The 26,259-nt window shown below is 40.2% G+C and overlaps 1 protein-coding gene across 9 annotated transcripts in view; it reads left to right on the top strand.

Annotated features, from left to right (window-relative positions):
• The first annotated feature begins 814 nt into the window (after positions 1-814).
• The window catches only part of CNOT1 (CCR4-NOT transcription complex subunit 1), a 96,874-nt gene continuing 71,429 nt past the window's right edge, over positions 815-26,259 (top strand). For 6 of the 9 annotated variants that reach the window (XM_078149342.1, XM_020963517.2, XM_020963512.2 and 3 more), the window contains exons 1-2: positions 815-1,063; positions 16,182-16,456. In XM_078149342.1, the coding sequence (XP_078005468.1) occupies positions 16,355-16,456 (102 nt within the window). In that variant the 5' untranslated portion in view covers positions 815-1,063; positions 16,182-16,354. The remainder of the gene's footprint in view (positions 1,064-16,181; positions 16,457-26,259) is intronic. The other 3 variants (XM_020963515.2, XM_020963516.2, XM_020963513.2) reach the window with 1 other exon arrangement.

Below are 26,259 nucleotides of genomic sequence, written 5' to 3'. Positions count from 1 at the left end.
GGCCAGGTGTAAAGCACAACAGACTACAGCTCCCAGCGTGCCTCGCTCCAAGGACTACTCTTCCTACAACTTTTAACCTCTGGGAAACTACGCCTCCCAGAATGCAACGCGCAAGCACGCGTTCTTCCACTCTCCCACGCCCGAGGTTGCGTTGCACTACGGGAAATGTAGTCCGGAGGTGGGGGGAGCAGTCAAAAGGAGGTATTTGTAATGGGGTTGCTTGGGAGTGGAGATGGCCCTTATCACTCCAAGAGAAGAGGAAGAGGGGAATCCACACTGTCTCTTGAATGGGGACACCTGAGCTATATTACTTTCGAAAGAAGGGAAAAGAGAAAAGCGCTATTGGTGCAGAAGAAATTCCCGCCTGTGGTCATTTTATTCTCCCCACATTCCGCCCGCCCCCCCCCTTCATTTATTGTTGCTCAGGGACGCAGCGCCGCCATCCTATTGGTCGAAGCTCTCTAGAGCAGGCGGGATGTCCGAGAAGCCCCAAATCGAAGCATAGGCGCACTCTCATTGGTCCGATTCACGAGCGCAGGCGCGAGCTGCCTGACTCCAGCTCCCGAGGGACGGGTAAGCGGCCATTGGCCAAGGCCCACGAAAGATTAGTTTGGATTGGTGGTTGATAGAAAGAGCCGGGCTTCTTCCTTACTTTCCTCGAGTGATAGCATGTGATTGGTTTAAATCCGCGGTCCGGGGTCGCTGATTGGAGATAAGTCACAGGTCTGGAACCGTGATTGGTCCAAGTACAGGACCTCCCGCCCCGTGTAGGCAGCGAATGGTGAAATGGAAACGGGGAGGGGAAAGGCCGCGACGTGAGCGCGCGACCTCCGGCGCCATTTTGTCGAGAAACAAGCGGAGTTAACCGAAGAAGAGAGAGAGAGAGAGAGAAGAGAAGAGAGAGAGAGGAGAGAGAGAGGAGAGGGAGGGAGAGAGAGAGAGAGAGAGAGCGAGAGAGAGAGCGAGAGGAGAGAGAGCGAGGGAAGGGGGAGGAGGGACAAGGAGAGGGAGAGCCCGGGACCCAGGAGCCTGCCTGTGTCCAGCGCCCCCGGAGCCGCCTGAGGTGAGCCCGGCCGGAGCGGGGCCCGGCGAGTCGCCCGCCGCGTCAGCTCCGGAACGCGGACGCGGGCTGGGGGAGGGGTGCGGGGGAAGAGGGTGTCCCGTGGCCATGGGAGGCGCCTCTTCCCGGGCCGCGGAGGGAGGCAGGCAGGCGGGCGGGGAGGGCTGGAGCGCAGGGCCGGGGCCTGGGCCGGGCCGCGCCACCGCCTCGGGCCCGGGACCGAGGGGGGCCGCCCCGCCTCGCCGCGCACGTTGTCGGAGCCGGGGGCCCCGGCGGGCCGAGTTACTCCGGAGAGGAGGGCGGGCCCCCGCGCCGTCCTGCTGGACAGCCGCACGTCCACGCGCGCGCGCGCGCGCGCGAACACATTCACACTCGCATATACACACACTCACACGTGCCGCCCCCTCCCCTCCCCGTTGGGGGCGCACCGCTGCTCCCCTCCTCCCGCCGTGCAAGCTGGACACTTGTAGGCCTCGTTGCGATCGAAGCCTCTTGCTGCCCCTCCTGGCCGGAGCGCCTGCTGGGTGCCCACCCTCCTGGGGCCTTCTGGACCCGCTCCACGGGGCGGGCCAAGTGCGTACTGTGCGCCGGTCCTTGAGGTCGCTCTCTGGACCTTGCTTTATAGTAGTCAAGCCAACTGGCACTTGGTGCCTACTGTGTGTGTTATTCTTCAGGTCTCTTTCTAGACTTTCTTTTTTATAGTAGGCAAGTGAGCTAGCACTTAGTAAGGGCCTACTATGTGCCAATCCTTAAGGTCCCTGAAGAGCTTTTTATAGTAAATAAGCCCTGGCACTGAGTCAGTGTCTACTGTGTGCCAGGCCGTGGGGATATGAAGAAAAGCAAAAAAGGGAGACCCCTTGGAAATAAAATTGCTTGTCATCTACTTGACCGAAAAGCAGCCTTAATTCCTTTGCCAAGAAACTTTTCCCCCCTTTCTTGTAATAAGTGACCCAGGTGAGGGGAATCTCAAAACCTACCCCCCCCCCCGAATCTGAGTGATAGCTCCTTTCTCTGCTTACTAGGCCCTCATTAGGTTACTTGGGTTTGTTTTAGATTTAAAAAGAAATAGTAGATACTTTGGTTACAGTGAGTAAGAATAAGAAAACTTAAAAAATTAAAACTGATAATTTTTGGAGAGGCCAGTTTTCTGTGATCCAGATTATAATTATTTACATTTCAGAAACTGGCCATACATAGTATATTAGCAGAGGTTAAATGTGACATAGTTACTGTTAATAGCTGGCATTTCAGACCGAAACTTGTTACAATGTTTTTTTGAGGAATACTGAAACTAAAACTACTTATCTACAGCTTCAGTAGGTTTTAGGCCTTTCATTCTTGAATATCTCAACTCTGATTTTGGTAAACCTGCCTTGAACGTATGGTTCTTTGGCAACAGCATTTTGGGTCCTGGACTCTTTATAAGAAGTTTAGTAAGTTTTGGGTACCAAAAGTGGAACATCTGCAAGGGGTAACTGAAGTTGTTCTCTTGACTTCCAACATTGTCAGCTTCAGATTGAAGGCAGTTGAAACACACACATCCCTTGAATTTTTTCAGCATTGTGAAAATGCCAAATTTGTTATTTAAGGTATACCTTAAATGAAGTAGCCACTTAACACCCCCCCCATATCATTAACTGAATTAAAAAATATAGCCTCTTTCTCTAAGTGTAATTGCAGTTTTCTTAAGGCAAATACTGAATTCTGGATCTTATTGCCTAGTTTTATACTTCCTAAAATTTGTGACCTCCCAGAATTTAGACAAGGTGTCAACCTGGAAGAAAGTCAGGAAATATGTAGCATTCTTTCCAAAAGAAGGAAATTTACTTGGTGTAATACTAGTACTGTGTTTTTAGGCAGCTTTTTTTTTTAAACAAAACTGAGCATTTAAAAATGCTTGTACTTCTGGAAGTACCAAGTGGTAGGCTGCCATTTTGAAATGACACTCTAGGAGCTTGGTATATTTCTTTATGGTAATAGAACAAAATGATTTTTCAGGAATCTTTAAAAAATGTATTGACTGATGTACTGACATTCTAAATTTCTGCATTTACTCTACATTCCTGACCTTATTCTAAGTCCTCAAACCAATCTGAATTTCTTGCTGGGAAACTTCAAAATGGCATCTTACTGAGACTTGTGATCAGTCTCAGCTATGAAGGTAGAAAAACCAGGAATGCTGTTTCTGCTTAAATCTTTAATCTCTGTTTAACTTTTTAAAAGCAAAGGTTAAGGATAAAATTGATAGAAGTGCTTTTTTTTCTGCTAGGCCATTAAAATCAACCAAATTTTCATTTGCATAGTCTCTCAAGTGTGCATCATATTTTAAAGTGAAACCAAATAAACTAAACTTGGCCTTTGAACAATGTTGTATGTAAGGAAGCTTGTAGTTATAAGTAGACTCGCAAGGATTTTTGGGCAAATGGCTACAATTGAAGAAAAGCAGGAATGTGAGGAAATTTTGTTGTGACTGTAGTATAGTTACTACTTAAAACTAGAGTAAATATTTCTGGATTCTTTCAGTACTTGTCACAGTTAATAAAAGTCTCCTAAAGTGTTAAATGGATCAAAGGATCTATAACTGTAACAAATTGCAGGGAAGCTTTTTTGGTGCAGAATTTCTAGCTGAAATTTATCTATGTATTCTCAGTTTTTACTTTCTGCAGCATTTACTATTCTGCAACAAATGTATTTAGGAGGCTTCAGATTAACAGCTAAACATTTTCTCACCCAGACAACTAATTTAGTTGTAGATTAGTAAGTGGTTATTTGTGAGTTAGTAAGGATGTAGTAGTATGGGGAAAGGCTTTTGAAACTCTTATGCCAATAGAAGAGGTATGAGGTTTGGATCAAGATAGACATTTGGTAGTTTTGAGATGCAGTGCTATCTTAAATTTAACTTAAATTTCATTTTTTTTGTGGTTTAAAATATGCTTTTAAATTTGTTTGCTTTAATTTTTAATACATATATTGGCACCTGAGACAAGAATGGGAGCCTTTACAATGCAAGGTGACTGGTCCATATATTATATTGGTACTTTATACTTAATATAATTTTTGCCAGATACTTTAGATTGTTTTGGAATACTAATATGCTTGTGACTTTTATATTGCTTTATAAATGAGTCGCTCAAAAAAAGATTCCCACCCCCATGGTCTTTCTGTCATTTTCTTAGGAGCAGACTGGTATTAAATTGTATTGCTCTCAGCCTTTATTACTGACCATGAATCTGTGAAGTTTTATCCATGTGAGTACTTCCTTTTATAGTGCAGATTGAAACCCTTTCCTGCCTCCACCTTCTTAGCCTGTGAAAGTCTTGTCCCTGTGCTCTGGCAAACCCTTCAAGAGAGGTTGAGCTGATGTGCTGGGGGCCTTCCTGTAGTTCCTTTGACTCTTGGGATGGCTCTTTTGGTTATCCCTCAGTTTTTGCTTCTCTGGGTACCCTCACCTTTTGGCGCAGTGCCCCCCACCTCACTAAAGGGCTTCATGACTTGTTGATTGATTGTCCTAGGTCTTCCTTTTCAGTCAGTGCTGTGACACCCTTAACGGTTTACACTAAGGTTCCCCCAGGATTCTTTGGTAATATGCTGCTGCTTACTCTCATCACGTGTCTCTCCATTACTGTTTGGATGACCTACAACTTTAATAGTTTTAAGATAGTGACTTTATTAGGGGCAGCTAGGTGGTGCAGTGGAAAGAGCACCGGCCCTGGATTCAGGAGGACCTGAGACCTGCGGTCTCAGACACTTAACACTTCCTAGCTGTGTGACCCCGGGCAAGTCACTTAACCCCATTGCCTAGGCCAACCCCCCCCCAAAAAAAAAGAGATAGTGACTTTATCATAGAATTGTATAGCATAACTGGAAATCTATTGATAAAAAGATGGGCCTTTGTTTAAGGAGAAGCTTGGGCTCTTTGAAATTGTTTGTAGTTTCCCAACTACTGTCCTGTTTATCTTTCTTCTCTTCCCAGTTCCTTCATTTTCCATATAGAGTGTTTGTCCCGGAGGTATATACTGCTCAAACTGCTCAATGAGTTGCTCATTATAATCTGGATAGTAGATGTCATCTTCATCTACATGTTTTTTCTTGTATTGATAGTTAGAACTCTGAGCCATAATGGATCTTAGGGGCTTTGAAATATTCTGGAGCTTGGCATAACCAGCCCGATGTGATTTTTGTAAACAGCCAATTGTATTCTCCCATTATATAGAATGTACTTCAATTTGGACTCTGCTGGGTATTAACTCTTGTTCTCTGTGGTGTTTTGTGTTTATTCCCTGAAATGCTGTTCTAGACTAATGCTAATTTCTCACCTTATTCCTCTCCTTGTTATTTAACTTCACTGGGCCCAAGTTTCTTTATCTGTAAAGGGAGAGGTTATACTAGATAACCTCTGAATTCCGTTTAGCTCTAAGTCTGATACTATGTTGTTAGCCCTTCATTCTCCAGGAGGACCAATGACATCAGGAGGGTGATGTTTTGATTTATATGTGAATTGGATTGAAGTGAGGCAGAGCTTTGAAAAGCCCTCAGCTTCACCCTCTCCTCCAGAGTCATCAAAGTCCAGTGGCAAGACAGAAATCCAGATGAATGGTGATAGCCAGCATGAAGTGGGTGATACTAGGATCCTTCTTCCCAATATATTGTCCAAGGTACCATTTTTAAGAACTGATATCACCCTAGTTTATGCTGTTATTGTTCTCGCCACTTCTCTTATTCAATCCCCCATTCCAATAGTCTTTTTTTTTTCTTGGCTAGGCAATGAGGTTAAGTGACTTGCCCAGGGTCACACAGCTAGTAAATGTTAAGTGCCTGAGGCTGGATTTGAACTCAGGTCCTCCTGACTCCAGGGCTAGTGCTCTATCCACTGAACCACCTGGTTGCCCCCCCAATAGTGTTTTAACTAGTGCTTGTACAGAAAAGGACAACAAGGTAGCAGGATGGATGTAGCACTGGGCCTGGAGTTAGGAAGCCCTACTTTCAAGTTCAGACTCAGGCACTTACTAGCTTTCTGTTGCTTAGCACATACAACCCAAATTCTACCTTGGTTTTTAAAGCAGGGGTTCTTAAAAATTTTTGTGTATGTTTGGGACATTGGCTGTCTGGTGAAATCTATGAACCCCTTCTCAGAATATTTTTAGATGGATAAAATAAAATACATTGGATTACAACGGGAGTCATTTGTATTGAAAGACAAAAAAGAAGTTCATAGACTCTGGGTTAAGAACTCTTTGCGTTAGCCCTCCTACAGATCTGAGCTGATCCTAATTCTGGGTTTCTCTCTCACTGCTCCCTTTCACACTCTGCTTTAGCCAAACTTTTTCCTCCTCCCTGTCATTGTTCATGTGTTGTTCTTTCTGTCTAACATGTTCTGCCCCCCCACCTGTTGAAATCCTACTGATCTTTCAAGGACCAGCTCAAATACAACTTCCATGACCAACCTTTCTTGTTCCTTCCTTGTCTCTTTCAAACCAGACATCAGCTCTCCTTCTATGGTCCTGTAGCATTTTGCTTGTATCTTTTGGCCCAGTCTATGTTATATTGTTTTGAGGACAGTTCACAACGCCTCTCACTGACCTCCTTGAAGACAGACTTTTTCCTTTTTCTGTGCCCATGGAGGCAATATAGAAACGATGGTGTTAACTTTACCTCCTCTGAATATTTCATACTACCTGTAGAGACCTTATTCCCCCCAGTAAGTGTGACTTTAGTTGGTACAGTGTCTGAGGGCAGGTGCCTTGCTTAGATCAAGAGCTCAAATGTTTGTTGGATGTCGTTCTGTTTTGGTGAGAATGGTGTTCTCTAGTAGGAATCAATGCATTTTTGTATTAACCTTTTTATGAATGGCTTTTCCTTCCCTCCTGTTGTGGTGGTGTAAATTCATTGATGGCTTTTGGAGTAGTATGACTCTGGAAGTTAAAGTGGGAGCAGTGACATATGAGTTGAAGGTAAGAAAGAGTTGAGTTGTTGAATGGTTATAAAACTGATCATAAGGCAATATGTCCAGGTTTCCACCTAGACAAGAACACATTTATCATCACTAAACTGAAAGATTTGGAGTGTAGTGGAGTGGGATGGTTAACTTGCCTTCAAAGCAAGTTTTGAAGATGATGCTTTTATGTTACTGTGCGCCATAATGCCTGGTATTATAACACATGCAGCCAATCCTTCTGTGTAGAATGGAGAGTAGAATTATCTGGCATTGTGTGCATCCTTAAAATAAAATAAGAATTGTATCTTGTTATTTCCCTTTTTGAGTTCTACCTTAGCCACTGATCTGGTGCTATCCCATATCTTGACTTATACTAGAAAAGTTCACAAACATGCTAATGTGTGAAAAGACAGTTTCTTAAGATGAGTATGAGCATTTAATGCTTAATTTTGTTGTAATTTGTGATTCCTCTAAGAAAGAAAGTAGATTTTCCTTTAAGGTAGAAAAGTTATTTAAGGAGAAAGGATTGCATTCAAATAATAATAGTAATGTAAGAACTTAACAGATAAGCCCTCCTGAGGCAAAGTCACTAATGTTTACTTGGAGTGTGAATTCTAATCCAGAGCTTCAGACTCTGTTATTTTCTATTGTTCTGCTCTGCTTCTCCCTATGTGGATTTCTAGGGTGACCACTCTCTTTTTTAAATTAATTGAAGAATGCTCTACAGTTATTGACAGCTTACAGTCTTAATACATATTATGTTGTTGGAAAATCTAGCTTAAAAAATAAATGCTGGAAAACATACTATTTAGATGTCCATTTCAATATTATAGTGAGGTCTTAGAGGTTAGAATTGTTGCAATTCCTCTCCCCCCCCCCATCCCCACTTATCTTAAGAGGCAGGCTTCTTAACCTTTCTGGTGTGCTCTTAATTTCTTAATCTTTAAAATGTGAGAGAACTTAAGTAAATTATCTACTCTGTTAAATAAAACTGATTCCTAAACTCCATTTACTATTGCAGATACACTGATAAGCCTTTTAGTCTTTCTTAGTTGTCTGCAGCACAGAGGTTGAGTCACTTGCTGACTCACTTAGCCATATATGTCTGAGGCAGGACTTGAACCCAGGTCTTGACTCTGAGACCAGCTGTGTCATCCTGCCTTGTGTTGTGCGAAATATGGTAAGATTCACAAAGCACCACTAGATTGAATAATTTTCCATCCAATTGTATAATCTGGTTTGGTGTTAGTAGAGCTTGAAATGAAAAAAAAATACTGGTTTGTAATTTTAGTTGAGCAAAGCAAAATGCTTAAAATGGCATATTCTCTTTGCTGTATAGAGCCATTTCTTGATTATTCACTTTAGTGGCATATTCCTGTCAAATTCTTAATTTCAAACTAACATTCCTGCAGCTAAGCATGTTTATTCTTTTTTTTTTTAATTCCTTTTTTTTTTTGGCTAGGCAGTAGGGTTAAGTGACTTGCCCAGGGTCACACAGCTAGTAAGTGTTATGTGTCTGAGGTCAGATTTGAACTCGGGTCCTCCTGAATTCAGGGCCGGTGCTCTATCTACTGTGCCACCTAGCTGCCCCCAAGCATGTTTATTCTTTATAGCTCCTTCCCTCATCTAGAAAAAATATAAGCTATTCAGTGCCTTTCGTGTATGAATGTAAATTATTTTGGCCAGCCATGTTTGAGTTATTCATAATTATCCTTCCATTAGTAATGGAAAGTTAAATCTAGGAACCACCTTGATAGCCAGTATGCATTTAAAAGGAAAAAAAAAAGGAATGGAAACTGAGGATTATAGGGATTTTTTTTTTGATTATAGGGATTTTTTTTTAAAGTAGTTTTTGTGCAGGACTAAAAAGTTGAAAGTGTCACAGTTATACCATTAAGATGACTATTTAATAGATGAGCCTCAAAGGACTCATACTGCCTTTTTTTTAGAGCTATTGTATAGTGCCATTTTTATTTTTAAAGTAGTAACTTGTTTTACACATTTCTAGGAATGTAGATAGAGGCCTTTTCTAAGTAGTCAATCTTAACTCCTCAACATCTTACATGTGTCTCCTTTTCTCACAGCGTAACCACCTTGGTCTACATTCTCATCACCCCTGCACTGTATCTTCCTAATTAACGTTCCAGAATCCAGTCTCTCTTTAGTCTCCATGTAACTACCACATTGTTATTCTAAAGCACAGATCTGATCCTGTCTACTCACCTGCTCAAGAAGCTTCTGTGGTGCCCTGTTTCCTCTAGGATAAAATAACACACTCCTGGTATTTAAAGCCTTTCAGGATCTGGCTGTAGCCTCTTTTTCAGACTGATTCCATATTTCTATCTCCCTCCAGTCTCCCTTCTCCAAACACACATGGGCACGGACACACACACACACACACACACACACACACACACACACACACACACACACACACACACACACACACTGATGCTCCTTGTATGTGATGCCCCCTCTCTTCTCAGCGCTGTTCCCCAGACCTGGAACACTTCGCTAGCTCCACTTGTAGCTTCCTGCAGAGCTTAATTCAGATATCACCCTAGTTTTAATAGTCCTTCTCCCCCCCAATCACTTTGTATTTATTTTCTATATATCTTATTTGAATGTATATCTCACACATTGTTTGGCTGTTTTCATTTTTGAATTTGTATGTCCAGCATCTAACATAGTGCTTGACAGATAAGGTGTTTTAAAAAATGCTTGTTTATTGATACTTTGTTTCATGTTGAGACCCAGAACTTTAGTGGTGATTGTGGGAATGAATGGACTGATTGAGAGGAAATTTTTGAAGAATATGGTGTATGAAAAGGATTAATCAATTAACAGACATTAAGCCAGGCATTAGTAGAGGCTGGGAATACAAATTCAAAAGTAAACTGAGCCCATGCTTTCGAGATTCCATTCTCCTCAGGGTGCTAGTGCAGGGTGGTGGTTGAAGAAGTACAGGATGTATACAAAATAAATACAGAGTGATTGGGGAGGGAGTCCCTAACAACTGGGGAGTCAGTAAAAGATATTCGCAGGAGTCAGTGCTTGAGTTACTTGAATCTAGAAGAGAGGCAGTAATTTTAAGTGAGACAGCTGCACTTAACGCCTGTGATGAGGAGGTAGCACATTCTAGCTGTGGGGAGCAGCTGGTGCCGATGCCTCAAGACAGGAGATGAAATGTTAAGTGCAGAGGGGAGAAATGGCCAAGAAGACGAGAAAGGCCATTTAGAGCCAGTGTTAAGTGTTTCTGAATCTCGAGTAGAGGAAATAGGGAGCTCCTGGAGGTTATGGAGTAAGGGAGGACAGTTTCACCTGGTGAAAGGTGCACTTCAGGAATATTCCTGGCACTTGTGTAGAGGGCAGGCACCAGACCAAGATTTTTGTTTTGGGGGATTAAGAGAATGGCTTACCATCCACTGACGTAGGCAGGGAAACTTGGAGGTGGTGTTTGGGGGTTGGAGAGAGATTAGAGTTAGAGATATTAGACATATCCTTAAAGTTGAAATATTTATCATCGACACTCAATGCTTACTGACTGACATTAGGAATTTGTTCTATCTGTAGCACCCCCACCCCAAATAACATTTTTGGATACATGAAAATCAGAACTGTAGATTAAATGAGACAGCATGGTGTAGTGGGTAGGGCATTGACCTTTGAGTCAGAAAGACTAGATTTAAGTCGTCCTCAGACACTAGCTCAACTAGCTTGTGATCCTGGGCAAGTCAACCTCCTGTCCCTATCCACTTCTCATCTTCTTTAAGCTTTTTATTCCATTGGTCTTCTCTTCTGTATTTTCTCCATTGATCATGTCAGTTTTCTTAATAAAATGGAGGATTGTATTTGATAACCTTTAAGGTCCTTTCTAACTTGAAAGTTATGATCCTGTGGCCAAACTTGAAGGATTTTATCCTAGATTTTCATCTCTCGCCCCAGCTGCAAAAGTGAGAGAAAGGAGAGAGATCTATTTCCCTGGATGAGTACATTTCTTATTAGCACATGTGATTTGTGAGAATTAGAACTTTATGAGCGATATGTACCCTAATGAGTTGTAAATGAAGCTTGTGAGCGAAATTCAGAAAATAGCCCGGACATTTAGGCTACAGGTGATTTGTGTGTGTGTGTGTGTATGTGGGGAGCAGGGTAGGAAGAGAGTTAAAATATAGGTGTAAGACCAACTAGATTTTGGCCTAACCAAGAGAGCAAACACAACCTGCTGTAACTGTTAACTGTTGTAATGAACTAGAGATATGTATAGTCCCTTTTACCTAACTAATGTAATTGTTGCTTCTGGTTAAGGAAATATTTTTCAGAGGTTTAGTCAGTCATTTCAGTCATTTCTGGCTCTTTGTGACCTCAGGGTTTTCTTGGCAAAGACACTGGAGTAGTTTGCCATTTCCTTCTCCAGCTCATTTTACAGGTGAGGAAAAGTGACTTGCCCAAGGTCACACAGCTAGTTAGTATCTGAGGTCAGATTTGAGCTTGATTCTTCCTGATTCCAGCTAGGTGGTGCAGTGGCTAAAACGTGGGTCCTGGAGTTAAGCTCTATCCACTGTGCCATCTAGTTGCCTTTTTCAGAGGTTACATCCATTCTTATGTTGAGGGCATGTAAGTATAGGTTGGGAAGTCCTCAGATGCAGTTTGCCAGCTGTCCCTTTAATAAAACATGTAGTCTGTTCAGGCATGTTGAGCATTTCACTGACGTATTTTAGTTTGGTGTGATGTAAATTTTATTTATGCAAATAGGATTCATTGGCTTGGGTGTTCTTGTTGAAAAGCAGACACATTTTCAGGTGATCCTATATCAAATCAGTTCCGAAACCTTCATGTTCAAGTTGAATGATAGCCGTCAGTGTCTTAAAAGGGTTATTTATTATTGTTTCTAGTGCCTGTACAGCCTGGGTGGCTGAGTAAGAGGATTTTTTAAAAAAATAGGTAAAGCTTCTTGAAAAACTCTCTGCCTGATGATTTCAGTGTCACGCCTACCTACTTTTGTTGCTAGTTGGCTTCCCTGCCCCTATCATATGCTGAAACTATCTCAGATATCACCAGTGAATTCCTAATCCCTAAATCTAATGATTCTTCAGATTTCTTCCTGATTTCTCTGTAGCTTTTGACACTGTTAATTATCCCCTTCTCTGAACAGTCTCCTCTCTTCTTGGCTTCAAACACATCATCCTTTTGGTTTTCCTCCTATCTCTAATCCACTTCTCATCTTTTTTAAGCTTTTTATTCCGTTGGTCTTCTCATCTGTATTTTTTCCATTAATCATGTCAGTAGCTCCCATAGTTTATTTATAATTTGTATACAGTTGATTGCTAAAACTTTTATCTTCAGCCTAACTTCTTTTCTGAGCTCCGGATAGATTTATCCAACTGCCTATGTAGCATAAATACTTGAATGTCCAAATGTCCTACCAAACTTACCACACTATTCATACTCTTAACCTCACTATTACTGTTACTGACAGGACCGTTCACTCATTTTCTTGTGTTTAAAACTTTGATGTGATCCTTTTCATGACCAGCGTGGGTTTTATTTCTTTTCATTCTGTTCTCTCTCTATTATTTGTCCCATCTTTTTCTCTATTCCCACTCTTAGTCCCTTCCTTTCCTGTACTCGGCTTCTTAACAGGTCTTCCTGCCTCTTCCCCAGCTAATTTCTTCCTCACGCCCCCATTGTACTAACCTTCCAAATGTAATTTCTAGTTGTTCTGCCGAAATATCTTCAGCGGTTCCTTTTTGCTTAACAAGTAGAAAGTTCATTCAAGGTCCGTGTCGACCTGAAGCCAACTTCCTAATACATTTATGAATTATGGTTGTATATGTCATTTTCTGTTAGACTAAGCTTCATTAGGTTGTAGATTGTCTTATCAAAACTCTGCATTTCCCTTGGTACAGTGCGGGTGCTTAATACGTGCTCTTTGAATTAAATTGAATAATAGCGAAAAAGAGCTTTGCCAGCATAACATAGGGATAGTTAGGTGGCACAGTGACTAGAGTGATGGGCCTGCAGTCAGGAAGACTCGTCCTTCCTGAGTTCAGATCTGGCCTGAGACGCTGTGTGTGTGACCCGGGGCAAGTCACTTTTAATCCTGTTTGCCTCAGCGTCCTCATCTGAGCTAGCACTTTTATCTTTCTCATACTCTCCATTCTATGGGATATTTATTTGTGGATATGGCTTACATTTACTACTAGATTGTGAGCTCACTGAGGACAGGGTGCATGCCTTAGTACCTTGTACGTAATTGAGTTGCAAAAATTAGGATGAGTCTGTTTCAATATAAGGAATCTGTTTCCTTGTCTCATTTTACAAGGCTGTGTTTTGGATCCAGTGAATTATATTGAAGGAGAAAATCTATATAATGAGTTTCATGAGTCTCCATTTAGTAATGAAAATACTGAGTATCTTTCCTTTGGCATGGTATTCCTTTATACAACAATTTTATTTTAATACCTGTAGAGTGGATGTCTTAAGAAAATGACATTTCGTTCAAAATCTTGAACTGGTGATTTAAAAACCTCTTTTGTAAGAATACTTCTTATCTGTAGATAAACTATCAAAGCAGTTTCCTAGCGCTGTGAATTATTTTGTAGGAGAATTGAGAGGTATATTAGAGAGAGCTGGGGAGCCCAAGACCATTTTAACTTGTAGGAGATGGCAAGATATTGTTTGGCTGGGAAAGATCTGATTTTAGTAATGTTGAACTCTGCGGGGAATCTTGGCCAGGTGGTTTCTTTGGCCTATCATAGTCTTTGCTTTGAAGTGGCTTGAAGCTTGATGTATTATTAGTTTGAAATTTCATGGGCCATCTCTGCTCCAAAAAATAGATCCCTTCTAGACAATATAGACCCTAGATTACTTTGAGCTGCTGCCATAAGCCTATCTTCATTTAGATGTGGCAATTTACAAAGCATACTATAGTGCACGTTGGTTTTCTGTTCATATCCTTGTGAATTCAGGAATCTGAAATACATTTCCTCTTCTCTACTTATTTAAAATAATCTGATATGAAGTTCCGAATGTAATTTCCCATAGAAACATTGTACCACACAGTAGTTAAGTTTTACTGGTACAATGCTTTATCCAGACTTTTGTGAACTGCTCTGAGAATTTAAGGTTTCCAGAGATATGCCTTTTTTTTTAAAGGCAGTTGGGGTTAAGTGACTTGCCCAGGGTCACACAGCTAGTACGCATGAAGTGTCTGAGGCCGATTTGAACTCAGGTCCTCCTGACTTCAGGGCTGGTGCTCTCTCCACTGCGCCACCTAGCTGCCCCTTAGAGATACGTCTTTAACGTTTCGTATGTAACGTTTCTAGAGTTATGTCTTTGAAGTTTCACAATGGGTCTAAAACCAATTTCTGAGCACGGCCTGTCTTGGTATTGCTAACTTAACAATACTGATATTTTTATATTAGGATGTCTTATTGCATTCCAGTTTAGAGGTAGCTAGAAACAGTTGGAGTATTTATTCTCTTAGGCAGCAATGCTTTGTACACCACCCTGCATTTATCCTTGTGCATATCCATCCCCCCCCCCCCAGTTTCCACCCTTTACTCTGTGTAAACAAACATTTGCTTTGTGTCTACTGAACAATGTACTCTTTCTAATGCAGCAGTAAGCTTCTATTATGAAGCTTGGGGATTCTTCAGAATTAGTTTGTAGGGATTTTTTTTTAGCTAATCCTCTACTCCCTCCCAACTTTTCATTTTATAGATAAGGAAATTGAGGCCTAGAGTGTGCAAGTGACTTGTCCAAGGTTAAACTGTTCATTAGTGATGGAGAGCTAAGTCTGAAACTCAGTTGTGCACTCTGCTTCATTGTCTGCATTTCTGAGTCAGCACTGGATGAGACTGCCCCCATCAAAGTCATTAAGACTGGATTCTACCTTTTAGTCTTTGAGCTAGTTGTATAAAGTAGTGTGTAAAACAAAAGCAATAAAGACGTGCCGAGTACTGTGGGAGCCGAGGAAATGGGTGGCTAGTGAATTCTCCTAGAACTTGGGCAGCTCTGTACAGGGCACTTTCTGTGATGCTTCAGGATGCTGGCATTAAACTGATGAGTTTCCTTTGAGTTTAGCTGTTCTGCTCTGTTCTACTGAATAGCTTCTATACGGTTAGAAGGAATGTGATTCTACTGTCCTACATGCGACTTTAAAGGAAACAACAATCAGAACAATCTGACTCTCAGGAAATGCTTTGGTAGCCAAGTACATTAGATTATATATTCTTTGCTTTGCAAGGTTGAAAAGAGGTTTAAGTAAAAGTGGAATAAATGGGTCTCTTTTTTTTTTTACCTCTAACAGATTAGAATAAATGTTTTCCTATTATGTGTAAATTGTAACAAAAATGAGTTAACTTGTTAACATCATGGAAAACAATAATCTTGGTGAATGGTAGGGCATTGTTTGGTAGAGCACTGGAATTATTACCATTATTCAATGATATTTCAAATTGCTTATGTCTCAGCTGAGTCCAAAGTGCTTAATGCTAGAAAACCATGCCAGACTATCATTCTGCAGAAATCCTTTTTATCAGGATTTGAAAAGAAAAGCTAATCTGGTTTCATTTCTAATTTTTTTTCCTTGTACCTGTCCCATCTTTGTTATCTTTTATCTAGATGTGTGAATTTAAATAGCATTTAAGTGTCGAGCACAGTACATGTGATATTGTTGTTATTGGTCCTTCATTCAGGAAGAGGATCATGACATCTGGGAGGTGATGCCATGACAGCAAATGAATTGGGTTTAAGTGAGGGAGGGCTGTGCAAAGTCACCAGCCTCACTCTCCTCTGGAGCTATCTGGGTCCAGTGGCTAGATATAGAACAGGGGATAAAGATACGTGTATAAAGGAAAACCTTTTCTACACTTACAGAGCTTAAGTTTTAAGAGAGGGATTCTACACATATAGGGAAGTGGTACCCAGGGGAAAGGCATTTTGATTAAGTTTACAGGGATGTTGAATGGAGTCACAGGGTAGTAGATTGACATATCCTTAGGAGGAGCAATGTGATCCTGATTCTGGAGCTGGAAAGGGGTCTGGGGAAACAGCTTGGTAGCTTGCTTTTGAGAAGCTGGCCAGAGAAGTAAAGTGTACTCAATTTTTTAAAAGATTTTTTTTGTGGGCTACTTTTATTTCTAAAAAATTAAGTCATTTGGAATTTTGAATCTGTTTCAGGTGCCATGTTTCAGAACAGAATAAGATCCTTGGTAAAGAAGAACTGAAGAAATTCTACAGAAATCAGATATAGGCTAATTACAAGAAAGAATTAACCTGTCTCTGAGGTGACTAAAGGGGAATAATGGTGATTTTGCGCCGGGCTCGGCCGCCTGCTTCCGCCCCAACCAGCAATGAATCTTGACTCGCTCTCGCTGGCCTTGTCTCAAATCAGCTACCTGGTGGACAATTTAACCAAGAAAAACTACCGAGCCAGCCAGCAGGAAATACAGCATGTGAGTAAATCCACAGGAGATTGTGCCATTTGACAAATGAGGGGGAAGCTGAAAAGCTCTTTGTGTCTGCTTACCTCACTGTTCTTATGTGTTGTAGGGTACCACTGCCAACTTTTTTCCTAGTTTGCTGCTTACAATTCAGACTGAAATTCAGTGATTGAATCTCCTTTTGGTTTCAAGGGCCAGTCTATTAACTTTGATTTTAATAGCAATTTACTTGGTAGTACTCTTAGTGGATGTTAAATCATAAATTATTTTTAAGGGAGTTCTCTCCATGTCCCAAGATGTACACATAATCGTTTTCTTCAGGTATACATCTTCTGAAACTTGTTTTCTAACTTAAGACTTTTGAATTTGCCTTATTCTGAATTTAAAAATCTTGAGATGACAATTTCTATTTTATGTTTGTTATGTAATTATTATAGACAAAAGTGCAAGAGCTTTTGGGTTTGGGTAGTTATTTTGGCTGCCAGAATCATTTTGCTCTTTGGCATTATATATGATGGGGTTGTTTCTAGCTAAAGCAATAAAATTGAAAAAAAGTTGTTGAACTATATTAGTTCCTAGAATTAGGATTAGTCACTATACCTGTATGTAGCACTACGTTTTCTGTATTACTGCATTTAATCACAGAATAAATTACACTATAAGTGACATTTGTATGAATATCCTGTTTTGAACCTTATGGATGTAGCAAGCAGATAAAGGTGAAGTGAATTGCAGATTTTGCTAATCTGACTAGCATTAGAGCTCATTTTGATTTTTGTGGCCTTTTCTTTGAATGATACCTATACAGTTCTGCTAATGAAAGTATTTTCAACGTGTTCTGTTTGCAACTAAATTTTTCTTATGGTAGCTGAGCAGATTATAGCTATATTTTCTTGATCCTGTGTATGTCTGGTATTAGGGGATGTGGTTATTCCAAGTAAGTGACAAATGAAATATTCTTTGAGTGCCAAAATATTTTTTATTGGAAATCTTCCTGAAACTTTCCTGCCTTAATATGTTCAGTGGGTGCTGGCTCATTTTTCTTCATCTTTTGGTTACGTGACTTGGAGTTTTCATAATAAATATCCATAATAATTAAACTGTCCTGTAATATAGTGATACCTTCAGAGCCTATTAAGATATACTTAGAAAGGCATGGCATTTCACAGAACCACAATATTGCAGAGTTGGAATTTAGTCCAGCCTGTACTTGAATAAGCATTGCCTCTATGTCTTATCAGATCAGTGATACCAAGCCTTTGCTGCGAGACACTGTGTGTGTGTGTGTGTGTGTGTGTGTGTGTGCGCGCGCGCTCGCACGCTATTTGGGACCATTGTATTTGTTACTAATTTTTTTTTAATATTAAACCTCAGTCTACCTCTTTGTAAGTTATTTATTGGGGCAGCTAGGTGGCTCAGTGGATAGAGCACCAGCCCTGGATTCAGGAGGACCTGAGTTCAAATGCGGCCTCAGACACATAACATTTACTAGCTGTGTGACTCTGGGCAAGTCACTTAACCCCAAATGCCTCACAAAAAAAAAAAGTAAGTTATTTATTGTTCCTGATTTAGCTCTGTGGCCAAGCAGAGCATAATCATTAGCTCAAACCATCTATATGAAAAGAAATCCCCATTATAACATACCCACGTGGTCATCTAGCCTCTGCTGGAAGTTCTCCAAGGAAGGAGAACCCACCACCCCTTGGCAGCCCTTCTTCTGGATGGCTTTCGCATCCCCCGGGGAGTCTTCTTCAATTCAGTATCCACAGGCCTTTCAACAGAATTTGATGGTGTATGATCACAAGGCCCTTTACCATCTTTTTTAACTTCTTCTCGATCCTTTCTAGCTTAATAATGCCTTCCTGACATCTGGTCTTACCACAGATCGATGGATGGTGAGATGTGGCTTTCTGTAATTTTGTGCCTTATGCCTCTTGCCATGTAGACAAAGACAGTATTTGGAATTTTTGGTTCATTTTGAGCTGGTAGTTGACTAAAATCCCTATTTTTCAGATGAGCTGATGTCTGTCTAGCTAGACCATCTCCATTTTGTACTTGTGAAGTTTATTTCTTATTTTGAAAGCAAATGTAAGGCTTTTTTATTCCTATTAAATTTTATTCAGGCCAGTATTTTAATTCTAGCATGAGTTTCCTGGGTTCTGTCATTGAATATGTGAGGCATTAGGGTAGAGGGGACAGTTTTGAAGTTGGAGGATCTAGGTTCAAATCCTGCCCTTGTTGCTTACTAGCTTATGTGATCATGAACAGATTATTTAATCTTACAGCCTATAAAAGTTATTAATATTTGATATATCTCTTACCTCGCATAATTGTGAGGAAGGTGCTTTTACAAGTCATAGTATTATAGAAATAAATCATCCCTTCTGGTGTCCTCTGTGATTTTGAGAAGCATATAACCATCCATGCCTTTATGCAAGTTGACATTGAGCTATTACTTAATAGTAATAAGCTAGTATTGATGTCTATTCTTTGGGTCTGGCTATTCAGCCAGTTCCAAATTTACCTTCTTCTGCTAGTCCTGAAGAAAGATGAAAAACTGTGTTAAATGCTTTGTTTGAATCTAGGCAGCTCAGCGTGCTAGAGTAGAAGGATGGCTAGAACTGTAGGGTTCAGGTACTAGTTTTCCTGATTATTAGCTGTGACATCAAACAAATCTTTACCTTTCTGAGACTCAGTTTACCCATCTGTAAAATGAGGTTATTGGACTAGATGACCTGAGGTTCCTTCTAGTTCTACACTTACAGTCATTTACCTACAGGGTACTTTTGGTTTACCTATCAAGTACCTTATTAAAAAAGGAAATGAAGTTAGTTTGACATAACCTTTTCTTGACTCTGCCATCATTTCTTCCTTTTTTGATGTTCGCTAGTCATCACTTTTATATGTGCTAGACTTATTTCATGAATTGAAGTCATGGTTACCAATCTAGTTCACAGACCCAGTTTTTCATATTTCGCTAGTTCTGTGGCACCTCTACATGGTCTTTTAGAGGTCCAGGACAAGGACCCAGCGGTCATGTTCAGTTCTCTGGGATACTGTAGTCAGGGCTTCATGATGTGAATTCATTAAGGACAACTGGATGCTCTCTTATACGTAGTGAGGTAGTCTGGAAGGTCATCTGCTGATGAGCCATTTTTGTTGTGTTCTTCCCATACCAGAGTAAGGGTTGAGCATTTGAGTACTTGTGCCTGTATTCTCATCTCTTTTAATTGTGCTGTCTGCTCTGAACAAGATAGCTCTTAAAACTTGTTAATGCTCCTTTGCCAGCCTCAGTTTGTTTTGAGCTTTAGTGCTTCTGATTTTCCTTGGCTTTGTTAATTCTCTGTTTTGTTGTAGCTTTTCTGGTCTGTCTTAGTCTCAGTGTTCATGTGTGTCTTATCTTACCACCTTCTCGGGGTTAGGAAAAGTCATTGAAGTGTGCCCTCCATCCTAGAAAGTGTGGTGGAGGCAGGAAGACTGTCGGTGAAAGTTGAAGTGCGTGGTTTGATGACAGTTATTGTGGCTTTTTGTCTGTTTAGTGGTAGAGCAACTCTTCCCAAACTACCACTTGGTACCCCAGCTGCCAGTCAGTTGCACAGAAAATAAATGGTATAGCTCATGCTGTCAGTGTTTTGCTTATACAGTTGTCTTTCAGGGTTTGGTTTTTTTTTTTATCTCTTTAGTCTATTTTTCCTCATTTGTAAAATAGGTCAATACTACTCAACCTGACAGGGTTGTTTTGAGGAAAATACTTTGTTGACCTTAAAGGGAATATTATTTCAAAAGGAACCTGAAGAGAGAGACAGACAACACTAGGCAGAGATTAAAAACTAACAAGACACAATTCCTTCTAACTTCCTCATCCAGAACGGATCTCATTAGGTTTCTCTTAAAATCTTTCCTTCTTCCTAACTTCCCCATACTGTTGAGTACCACCATCCTCCCAGTCAGCCAGGCTCACAGCCTAGGTGTCATCCTTTACTCTCCCCTACCTCCACTCCCATACCCAATCTGTTGCCAAGGCCCGTTGATTTTACCTTCCTGGCATCTCTCTTATATGTCCTTTTCTTTCCTCTGACATTGCCCCTATTCTGGTTCACCTCACAGCTGGACTATTGTGGTAGCTGCTGGTAGGTCTGCTTGCCTCAAGTCTCTCCCCATGTCTGTCCTGCACTCCGCTGTCAGTGATATTCCTAAAGTGGAGGTCTGATCATGTTATATCCCCCCCCCTTCCAAAAGTGAACTCCAGTGGCTGGTTTTCCATTACCCAGGATCAAATAAAATATCTGGAATTCAAAGCCCTTCATAATCTGCCCCAGTCCCTACCTTTCCAGCCTTCTTACATCTTTCTCCTCTCTCTTCCCCACCCAACACCTACACCTTCTGCAGTCCAGTGACACTTGGTCTCTTGTTATTTGAACAACATACCCATGCCTTCTGATTAATGGACATTTTCACTGGCTGTCTTCCATACCTGGAATTCTCTCCCTCTTATTTCTGTTTCCTAGTGTCTAAAAATCCAGCCTTTTGCCAGGGAGACTTTCCCAATCTCCCTTAATATTAATGCCTTCCCGTTCTTGATTATCTCCAATTTATCCTGTATATAGCTTGTTTGCATATAGTTGTTTTTGTGTTGTTTCCCCCATTAGATCTTGTGCTTGACAACAATCCCTTTGTGCCTTTCTTTGTATCCCTAGCACCTAGCATGATATGTGGCACACAGTAGGTGATTATTAAATGTTTACTGACTAACAAAACACCACTTCTGGTTACTACTTCTGTGTGTATTGTCTTCCCCTATTAAAATCTAAGCTGCTTTCATCAGTGTTTAGCGTAGAGCTTGGCACGTAATAATCATTTAATAAATATTTTTTCTTTCATTCATTCGATGCAGAAGAAAGTGTCTTATCAATTTGGCTTTTCTTGCCTTTGGACTTTATTCCATTTATTTATTCATTTTATTTATTTATTCACTCATTCACTTATTTATTTATCCATTCATTCATTCGTTTATTTTTGTTGCTTTTGGATTTTATTGTGGAATTGGTCACAGTGATCCCGAGATGGCATTTGACATTCACTTGGGTGGGGGAGAGCATAAAAAGAAGTAACACCTAAGCTTTATTGTCAGATAATTGTCCAGTAAAGACCAGTGTATAATTTTTGGCAGTCATTTAGGAACTGAATCTGAAAGAGTTCTGTGGTCTATTAGTCTGTTGATTAACTTCACCAATAAACCTGTAGCATGGCATCCTAAAGAGCTGTATACTCTGGTGTCCCATGAGGATGGTAGGAAGAAATGGGTTAAGGATAAATGAGATAACAGTTGTTTTTCTGCCAAGGCAAGTGGTTTAAGTGATTAAGAGAACAAAAGAATGATACACTCTTTCTAAACCATTTGAAAGTCTCTGAATGATCCTTGATAAATAGAAACCCCACTAACAGTTTTGAACTGGGTTCCTTTTTCCAGGAATAATTTTACATGTGTATCCCTAGGCCCTGGCCACCTCTTCCAGAGCTTCATTCAGACCCCCCAACCTCTTCATCAGATTGCTTTTACTTGCTACATAAGTTTTTAGGGTGGATGGAAGACTTCTGGAAGTATATCATGTTGAACACTTTGTACTTGTAGCAGTTAAAATCAAATTCAGCCAACTTGTAGGCAAATGGAAACTGGTAGGGAGTGCTCATTCTTAATATGGGTAAGAGTGAATGGTTAATGGTAGAAGAATGTATCCATATTCTGATATTGCCTATATTACTTGTTTGTGATGAAGGATATACAGTAAAACGTGAGAGACTTTAGTGCATTTTGTTAGGGATGATACATGGATTCACTGAGAGTCTTTAGTGAAATAATTCCCCTGGTGTTTTGGAAGTTACCCCTAGGTTTGCAAAGGCTATGCCAGTGGAGTATGACCCTGAGACACTGTAGATAATGGAGCTGGAAGGGGACATCTAGTTCAGATGCTTCATTTTATAGCTGTGAGATTGAGTCCTGAGGAGGTTATGCTCTTCCCAAGCTTACCTAAAGTAGCAGGTGACAGTGAGGATTTTAACTTGACATAATTGTGCCAGCACTGTGTTTCCTTCAAGGCTGGATGTCGTGTGCGTGCATACGTGCATGCGTGTTGTTCTAGCCACAACAATTTATGAATACTGTCTTTGTTCACGGTTTTCACAGATTTCGGGGGAAGCGTTGTACAGAGAAAATAGCACTGAGTGGAGACAGTAGACCTGAATTCATATCCCATCTCTGTTTGTTTTTGGTGAGGCAGTTGGGGTTAAGTGACTTGCCCAGAGAGTTACATGTCTGAGTCCGGATTTGAACTCAAGTCCTCCTGACTCCAGGGCCAGAGCTTTATCCACTGCGCCACCTAGCTGTCCCTCATATCCTATCTCTGACCCTCATTACTTGTAAGACCTTGAGTAGGGAACCTCTAGATCCCAGTTTCCTTCCCTGAAAAATGAAGGGGTGGGACTGGATGGCCTGAACTCTTCTAGTTGTGAATCCGTAATCCTTTGATTTAGAAGTGAAGCAGAAAGGAATCTTAGATATCTGGTTCAGCTCCTCTTCTTACATGCAGAGGAGGAAATTGGCTCAGAAAAGGTCAAGTGTCTTGCATGAAGTCACACAGGTAATAAATCTGAGAGAACATTCAGGTCCTCTCAGTCCCAAGCTGGAATTTTATATTTGACATTGAGTTGAATAAATTTTTGACATGTTCTTTAATTTTTCATCATGAAACTGCTTTTTAGCGTATTTGAGATTAAGCATACTTTGACTAGTCCATTTTCCCCAAGTTTAGCCTTGATTATATAATCTATAAGGTTTTCATTGGTGTTTAAACAAGTTAAGTTTCCATGGCCATTGAAGGAAGCTTTGCTCTGTCTCTTGGGTAACTTTCTTAACCAATTTATTGCCTGTGACTAGATCATGTTGCAACATTTCACTCCTTTTGGAGAGGTTCCCATTTGGGCTGAAACAATTCTGTTTTACAGTGTATTGGTGTATTTATTGGAGTTTATCATTCCCTCAATAGGGACAGGATTTCCATGCCAATGAAAGTTAAAAAAAAAAAATCTCCCAAACCACACACACACACACACACACACACACACACACACACACACACACACACACGTATGTAATATCCTGATTATACCTGGTTCTTAAGGACATAACTTGAATGAAAAACTGAATTTCATCAGTAAAAATCACTCTTTCCAATCATCAGTATTCTAGTCTTTGGTTCTTCTTACTATAAGGCTACATTGCATTGTAGAAGCACCAGTAACAATAACTGCAGAGGCCAGAGGCCTCTGAAGAGCCTTGCTTGTTTTCTGAGGATTAATTAGGCTTTTTGCAACAATAGTTTGTTCTTGGCACATTTTGTTTCATTTTCAACTGCACTTTGTGCTTTGGTGTGACTGATCCTGCTTCATTGTGGGCTTGAATGATCCTTGAAACACTTGACTTATCTCCACCAACAGTCAGTGTAACACCATGTCATTGAAGTGTGCTAACAGCTGCCACTACTTTTGCAGTAAAAATGCAAAAATTTGGAGTCGGAATTAAAACACATCACAAAAGAGAACAGTGAATGCTGGTTTGTTGCATGATATTCAACATTCATCTAACAAAATTGAGGAAAAGTGGGGAAAACCTATTCATTCTAGTCTCATGCCATCAAGCTCAAGCTATTCTCAAGCCTAGTGTCAGAAATACAGACATCATGATCATCATTTCAAGATAGTGAAATCAGAGCAAAAATTATTGTTTGGCCCAGGTAACTTGCACACTACATCTGAGACAAGGTACAGAGGGACAAGGTGGGTCCATTATTGATTAGAAGGAGGGGAATCAACTTAGGAAAATTGCAAGGCTCCTTTACTGACAGCAAGCTTCTCACAAAGTGAAGACCCATTTTTATTTTATTTTTTAAAAAATACTGACAGTCAACCACTTGATCTATGGCATTGAGATATGGAATACAACTGCCTCAAAAGAGTTAATGTGAGTATCCATACTGAGGGTGAAGAAGTAGGTGTGAACCGTATAAGCAGTGGGGAGCTCAGGAAAACATTTGTAAAAGATATTATCAAGGATAATATGAAAGGAAAAGAAAATGGTCAAGAATGAGGTACAGGTGGACAGCCAGAGTGCCCCATCAGTAACCTTCCAATGTTGGAAGAAAAGGATGAAGGCCTTCAGCCTATTGTATCAACTCCCTCTGGAAAACTTAGTGGGAAGCCTGAAAGAGTTTCTTAGGATTGGGAGTGCAGTCTTTTTTTTTTCTTTTTGAATAGATTAAATTGTAAATAAGCTCTAGCAAAATAATGAGTTTAGAATAACACAGTCCTCACGTTTTTCAAAGCCAAACTTCCTCAGAGCTAATTTTAAACTTTAAAAAAAAAGTTCTTTAGAACATCTATACTAGATAGGAGTGTTTATATAAATTAATGATTTATTTTGTGTCTATGGCAGAAAGCAGTAGTTTATTAAAAATTATTTTCCAAAAATTGAAATGCATGTCATTAGGAAGTAAATCATCTCCAGTTTAGCAGCTTACCTGTGAATGTTTGGGTACTATATTTTCTATACATAAGTCAACCTTATCAAAATGCAATCCCTATAAATAACACCACCAGGATCCATATACTGCTCCCTCCCCTTGATGAGGGTAGGGTAATATTTAAAGGCTCAGTCTAATGTCTTCTTAAAGAGGAAGAATGTCATGCAGGAGAGAGGGCTGGCACTGGGAGTTCAGGAGATTTGGGTTCAGATTCTACTTGTCACATAACTTAGGTATATGTCTATATGTGTTTTTATACAATGCCTTTTATTTTAAGCAATGTTTTTTCAATAGGCATCAATGGAGGGAGTTTCCATACTAAGCATCCTTATACTGATTAAATCAAAAGGTCAGCTTAAATATCTCTCACACATATACAGACTTTAAAAACTAAACATTAAATGTGTGTGTGTGTGTACCTAACAACTTGTTGAAATCTGTATTTGTTTTTGTAAAATGTCCAGGATATAAAAACTACTAAAGTTTTTAAAAACTCCAAACTTGTTTATATTTAATGGTCTTCATCCTACTATTCTGAGATTAGGAGGTACCTAAAATTTGCAAATGATTTCTAGTTTTAGAATGAACTAGTCCATTTCTTTTTTTGGTTAGGCAATGGGGTTAAGTGACTTGCCCTGAGTCACACAGCTAGTGAGTGTTATGTCCTGAGGCCGAATTTGAACTCGGGTCCTTCTGACTCCAAGGCCGGTGCTCTATCCACTGTAGTCCATTTCTTTAAAAAAAAAAAACTTTTTTTTTCTCAGTTAACATGTAAAAATAATTTTAACATTTCATTTACAAAATTTGAGTTTCAGATTTCTTCTTTCCTCCCCCCTCCTTGAGATGGCAAGCAGTTATTGTAGATTATACATGTGCAGTCATGCAAAACATATTTTCATATTAGTCATGTTGTGAAAGGAAACACAGACCAAAAAAAAAACCCATGAAAAAAATGAAGTGAAAAGTAGTATGCTTCGATCTGCATTCAGACTCCCATCAGTTTTTTCTCTGGAGGCATTTTTTCATTATGGGTCCTTCAGAATTGTCTTAGATCATTGTGTATTGCTCAGAATAGCTAAGTCATTCACATTGATCTTATACGGTATTGCTGTCGCTGTGTATGATGTTCTCTTGGTTCTGCTCACTTCACTTTGCATCAGTTCATGTAAGTCTTTCCAGGTTTTTCTGGAAGGAAATTCGTTATTTCTTATAGCACAATAGTATTCCATTGCAGTCATA

This window comes from Phascolarctos cinereus, unplaced genomic scaffold (genome assembly GCF_003287225.1).
Source record: "Phascolarctos cinereus isolate Bilbo 61053 unplaced genomic scaffold, phaCin_HiC Scaffold_2;HRSCAF=192, whole genome shotgun sequence".
Taxonomy (NCBI): Eukaryota; Metazoa; Chordata; class Mammalia; order Diprotodontia; family Phascolarctidae; genus Phascolarctos; species Phascolarctos cinereus.
Note: the sequence above shows the minus strand (reverse complement) of the source record. Positions and strands in the feature narration are given on the sequence as shown.